General features: G+C 36.8%; 1 protein-coding gene across 1 annotated transcript; it reads right to left on the reverse strand.

Moving 5' to 3' along the window:
• Positions 1 to 218: 218 nt before the first annotated feature.
• Positions 219 to 5,994, reverse strand: LOC126714375 (putative disease resistance protein RGA3). Its single transcript, XM_050414507.1, has 2 exons — positions 2,563 to 5,994; positions 219 to 850 (listed from the first exon to the last, which is right to left on the reverse strand). Exon 1 carries the CDS (start codon positions 5,889 to 5,891, stop codon positions 4,119 to 4,121), a length of 1,773 nt encoding a protein of 590 aa, XP_050270464.1. The 5' UTR covers positions 5,892 to 5,994; the 3' UTR covers positions 219 to 850; positions 2,563 to 4,118.
• Positions 5,995 to 6,404: the final 410 nt, after the last annotated feature.

Genomic DNA, 6,404 nt, shown 5'->3' on the forward strand with positions numbered 1-6,404 from the left:
AACGGTTAGAAAAGACATTCATTAATGACAATATTCTGATTAGAATCTCATTAATTAATCCTTATTTATTACCTTCCATACGTATCTCTAAATAAAAAAAAAGGTCTACGTTTCTCTCTCTCTCTCTCTCCTCCATAATTCACGTTTTTCTCTGCTCTCTCTTTCTCCTCCATCACTCAAATTCATCAAAGATGCAGTTGAAATTTTGGAAAGCTGAGTTGAAGAAGGAAAAGTGACACATGCGAATTAAAATCTGTAAAATCTTTCCAAGTCTCAAATGGGAAAAAGGTTACATCAGATCTTATTGGGGATCACATTTTAAACACCAGCGTCCAAGACCAGAAATCAATCTTACTTCATTGTGGTGAAAAATTGAAAAGAAGGTTAAAAAAAAAAAAAAGGATTTGACACTGTACACGGAATCAGTAAAATTAGAATACAGTTTCTTTTTAGTTTACAAGGGTTTTGTACATAGACACTCTTTTCTCTGCCTCAGATCATTAGCAATTTCCGCCAATGCCAATGTAAATCCAATTGAGAGAGCAAAGGTATGCGAAACTGCACAATATTCTCAGCCATTTCGTGCTCATTTAATAGTTCCTGCCTACACAAGTTTGTCATATGTGCAGGCTTATTCCAGAGAAGCAAGCCGTTAAATAATCCATCATCACATCTTATTCTATGTTGATTCGCTGTAGGGTATCTCTTGTCACATTGGTGTTATTACATAATAAAAAATTCTCAGTCGTCTTCGACCACAATGTAGCCCATTCCATAGACTGTGAATTTGGGTTGAAGAAGTCCACCCATCTCTTGCTCTCAACCCAGCCCATGAGGAGGAGCTAAGTGCCTAGCAGAGAGCCGAAAGAGAAGGGAGCAATTGCCCCACGGTCAGCCCAGATTTACAATAAGAGTATGTCCGGCTTAAAAGAAAAAGAAGAAAAAAAAAAAAAGAGTAGTACGAACTCAACCAAATATATATATATATATATATATATATTGCAAATATATTTGTAAAGTCATTGGCAAAAATAAAAGGAATATATGTAAAATGTTTTAAATAATAAATAAGGAGAGAAACAAAATTGTTATTAATTAAGTGAATAAGGTGTAAGTCAATTAGTATTTAATGCTATTTTTTTAATTATTAGATCAATTACAAATTTATGGTCTACAAATAGTGTAACTCTTGTCAAGTTACACTAAGTGAAACTTGAATTAAAAAAAAAAGAAAAAAAGTGAAACTTGAATCCATCTCATTCTCAATTAGTAATCTTCAAAGGTGTCAAAAATTAAGAATTAATATGTTGTAACTTGGTAGTGCTGAAAATTATGAGCTCTACTTGCACTAAAAAAAAGAAAGTTTAGATTTCTTAAATTCTAATACTTAAGAGGGGTGATTCAAGGAAACAAAAGTTATCTTGTAGATGAAGTTACAATTCACAATTCAAATGTCTAATTCACACACAATCTATAATATTAAATTCCCGAATTCTTCATAACAACTTTAAATGACCACAAATAATTTCAAAAAGTTTGTCCCAAATCTTGTAAATTTTTCATTGGGAGTAAGGGAAATAAAAGGAAAATCTGAAAAGGCCCAAAGCAAGCAAAGGATGGAGCTAAGCTTGGCCATTAAAAAAAAAAAAAAAGTATATATATAAGTATTAATTTTAGCAATTTTGTTATATAAAATTACACATTGTCCTCTTAACAATATCATTGATTCTTTTAAAAGCAATACTATAGCCACAAACATTTTTATAACATTTTTATAAATTGTTGACATAGTAAATTCTTATTAGTTTGCATCTGGGCCCATTACTTACAAAATTTTCTACTTACCAATAACCACTTAACACATTAGCAATTTATAAAAAAAGTTTATAACTCTAACATTTTACTTATTTTAAAGTCAATAAAAAAAAAATTTATAGCTCTAAAATCTAAAAAATATATATATATACAAAGCCAAAAAAACTAGTCCAACAACAAAAATTATCAATAGCAAAACTGAAAAAAATTAAGTCCATCCAACAAATTTTATCCAAAACAAACAATTATGCACATAATCATCCATTTATTCATGCTTTGAACAAACTTTTGCAAGCGGCTATTTTCTTTAACATAAAAAGTTACAAATGCGAAACACACCAAAAAAAAAAAGAAAAAAAGGGAAATGACAAACGTTACTCTATTAAATTTTTTTTTTTTTTGAGAGAGTTTTAACCTATGGCGTCCGCTCCTGATAATAACTCTTTATTATCAGACCAAGACATCAATCAGTTTTTTGGTGTAGGCGGGGATTGAACCCCAGATCTCTTATACAACCATCAGAGACTTTACCAGTTGAGCTAACTGGAACCCACTTTACTCTATTAAATTAAATGTGCTTCCTCTCAATCAAATTAAATTTGGGCATCAACATGTCTCTTAGCCAATTGCAAAGCATCATTTGATTCCATAAGTAAGCCTTGAAAAATCTCCTTTGCATCTCCTTCTATTATAAACTGTGCAAAAATAGAGAGAGCGAGAGAGACGTCCAGAGGGGCAATCAGTTACCTTTTATGTGGACCAAAATTTCAGTTTCTGAAGCGCCTTGCAACCATTCCTTGATTGCTGGTGGACGATTGACGATATGAATGTTGGGGATTCGAGCAATCTTATGCCAATCCTCGCCGCTGTCTTTCTTGCACTGCCTCTGCAGATGTGGACAACTTGAAATTCTCAATGTTTTGAGTGCCGTAAGATTCTGCAACTCGTCCGGTAAAGACATTAGATTATCGCAGTTCGAAATTCGCAAAGATGAAAGTGACGTGAGGCATCCTATCTGCTTCGGCAGAGAAGATAAGCCTTTGCAATGTGAGATTTTTAGAGAGCGGAGAGTAGTTAGTTGTTGAATACCCTCTGGCAATGAAACTAACTCCGGACATCCGTGAATAAGTAAGTCCTCAAGGCTAGTTAAATATTGAATTCCTTCAGATAAAGAGAAGAATTTGTCGCAGTTCTGAATCCATAACCTCTGTAGTGAAGACAAGCCCCGCAATCCATTTACCGGAAAGGACAAAATATTTGTACACCTCGATATATCGAGTTCCCGTAAAGAATGTAGGTACTGGAGTCCTTCTGGCAGACTTTCGAGTCCCTTACAATATTCAAGTGTAAAGAGTTTCATTGCAGTAAGATTTTGAAACAGTCCATCCGGAAGAAGTGTCGATTCATGCATATGTTGAATATAAAGGGAAGAAAGTGAAGTGAGATTCATCACTGACTTAATTAACATTGCATTGCTATTATAGATACGCAAACTTGTAATGGAAGGAAAAATAGGCAATTCAACTAACTTTGGGCAATCATCGATATTTAATGTGCTTAGGCGGGGAAAATTTTCTCTTCCATCCATTGTTCGCCATTCCTCCAAATTAGCCATCCGATTTAAACTCAGTCTCTCCAATGATGGGAACGAAATTGCACTATCTCCATGTAACTCATTGCCAAGATACTTCACGGAATCCATGCCACTTATGTGAAGAACCTTGAGGAATGGTAGTTTGCCAAGAGGTGGCAGATGTTCACATCTTTCGCATGCACTTAGCGAAATCTCATGAAGGAGTAAATCTTGCATCCATCTTTCGCATGCGCAACTCTTTCAGATTTGAATGATGTTGGAGACCATCAAGAACATCTTCAACCTGTTCTGGTACAGGGCACTGATTTTTGTTCTGCCAAACCAGACTTAGCGAATGAAGATTTTGTTTCCCAATCAAATTTGCATCTTTCGCCTCCTCAAAATTTCTTACATTATCAAGTTCCTCTATTGACAAATCATTTCGAAGGTGTAGTCCTTTCAGCTCACTTAATTGGTAACCATTTTCCTTGCGAACAATGAAGACGCTTAATGATTGGAGGCACGTTAGTTGTCCCATCCCTTCAGGCATACAAGAAAGAGAATAACAAGATCTAAGCCCAAGATAGATAAGGTTTTTCATGTGCCTCGTACCATTGGGCAACTTATGAAGAGAACAACATTCATCTAGTTTCAGCGTTTGCAGGTTCAAGAGGCAAGTTATTGATTCAGGTAAAACTTTGAAATTGGAATAAGACATGTCGAGATACCTCTAGTGTTTTAAACTAGTGATTGATCTTAGTGCCTTTTCTGGTGGTTGATGACGAGATTCGCACACCCGAAGATACTTTTGTTTCAAAATGAAGGATGGAGGAGATTTATGCTCACTGTAATAATTTGGTGACTCAATGCATGAGCGTAGAGATCGGACTTTGCGTACTTCAATATCCCAAGAAGTGCGTTGAGTATAATTCAAGTGACGAATCATTTTTGGAACTTTGACCTCTTTGTCAGATTCCACCACAACACATTCAAGCCTCATAATAGACCGAGCAAGGTCATGCATAAGATCATGCATTTTACATGTTATGTCACTAGGAGAATACTCCACAACATCTTGAAAGAAAGATCTCCACACTAATTCATTGAAGATAATAATGCCAACATCATGCGGCTCCAATGATTCTTTAAAGGGAATAAAACCATTAGCCATCCACAATTGTATCAACTTATCCATTTTGAGCACATGATCTTTGGGGAATATACAGCAGAAAGCAAAACATTGCCTTAGATGTGGGGGTAAATTGTGGTAACTCAACCTCAACGCACGCAAGATGGAATTTTCACCTTCTCGTAATTCCCAAATTTGGCTCTCTTTCACAGATAACCACTCACTTTCCCTACTTTTTAAGCTCATGAGGCTTCCAAGAGTCTTTATTGCTAGAGGTACCCCTCCACACTTCTTCACTATTTCCTTGCCAATTGATTCCAATTCTGATCTCTCCTTTAGCCTTCCCATCCCAAATGCACATCTTGTAAACAGGGACCAAGAATCATTCTCTGACAAACATCCTATGTGGTGTATAGGTAGTGTGGCCATCATAAGCGCTACATTCTCATTCCGGGTTGTCACTATAACCTTACTTCCATTTGACCCACACCTCAACGCATCTTTTAAGCCATTCCATTTGTCATGGTATTCGTTCCAAACATCGTCCAAAACAAGCAAAAATTTCCTCCCACGCAATTTTTCCTGCAAGCATTGCTGTAAAGGGTCCAACTCTGAAAGATTACATGCACTACCATCAATGGACTCAATGATTGCTCTCACCAATTTTCTTATATGGAAATCATCTGATACACACACCCAAATTCTCATATCATAATGCCTCTGTACCCTTGCATCATTGTAGATCAATTGTGCAAGTGTTGTTTTTCCCAAGCCCCCCATGCCCCATACAGCATAAATGGCAAGATTATCTTGATCAGACACATGAGTGAGCAATACTTGAATGATTTTTTCTTTCTCTTCACCTCTTCCATAAATCTCACTTTCATTCACAAGTGAGCCAGTTTGTCTTCTTTCTATATCAAAGACTTCCATGTTTATATCTAACTCTCTCAAGTGAAACTTAGATCTCTCCATAGAAATGGCTTCCAGTCTATCCCTCACATTCTTCAGTTTATGTGCCATCTTCATGCGAAATATAAGTCGATTTTGAAGAGAAAAGAAGCTACTTACTTGGCTTGTCACACCTTTCTCTTTCTCCGCCTTTTGTATTAGAGCTTCAGTTGCAAACTCGTCCAGAGCATCATCTGCATCATAAGCTCCTTCTTTGAGCTTTCTCAGCCAATTCCTGATAGCCTCACTCTTCCACTGCTTCTCCTCTGCATCTTGCAGAACAGCTTGGATGGTGGTAAGTGTGCTCTCAAGGTTGTCAAGCTCAGCTCTCAGGCCCAAAGCAACTCCCAATTCTTGAAGTGCTGAAGTATTCAAGTTACGCACCATAGAGCTCACCAGGGCAGATAGAAGTATGTCCGCCATTCACTCTCTCTCTCTTTCTCTCTCTCTCTCTCTCTTTCTCACTCACTCACTCTGGCAACAAAATGCTATTGGAATACAGGATAGCTCAGGGAAAGTGAATTGCCAAAAGGGAATTGCTTAGTTACTTTACGCGTAAAAGTCTTTCCAGTTTTGGATCCACACGGTGTGGACTTCGACTCAGGCAGCATATTCTGCTTTGGATGCTAAATTGTTAATGTCCTTTGATTGGCTAGAGAGTCTACATCTGGCTCCACACGGGATTGACTTTACTACCGATTGATCAGTGATAGCCCACGCGGGTTTCTTTCTTCTTCAAAAAGTCTCGTTACCTTGGGACCTTGAGAGGAATTTTCCTGCATCATTGGTTTTGTAATTCCATTAGTCATCTGATTTATGATTTTCCGTGTGTATAGTATAATCAATTGCTTAAGATAGAACCGTGCTCCAAATTGTTAAATCTGCCACCAATTCTGTCAAAGAATTAGCACTCACAGCCTCTTTAATTACGTAAAC

This window comes from Quercus robur, chromosome 2 (genome assembly GCF_932294415.1).
Source record: "Quercus robur chromosome 2, dhQueRobu3.1, whole genome shotgun sequence".
NCBI lineage: Eukaryota > Viridiplantae > Streptophyta > Magnoliopsida > Fagales > Fagaceae > Quercus > Quercus robur.

Excerpts from the sequence above, each read along its gene's own strand:
- LOC126714375 (XM_050414507.1), bottom strand. The coding sequence starts at position 5,891 with ATGGCGGACATACTTCTATCTGCCCTGGTGAGCTCTATGGTGCGTAAC.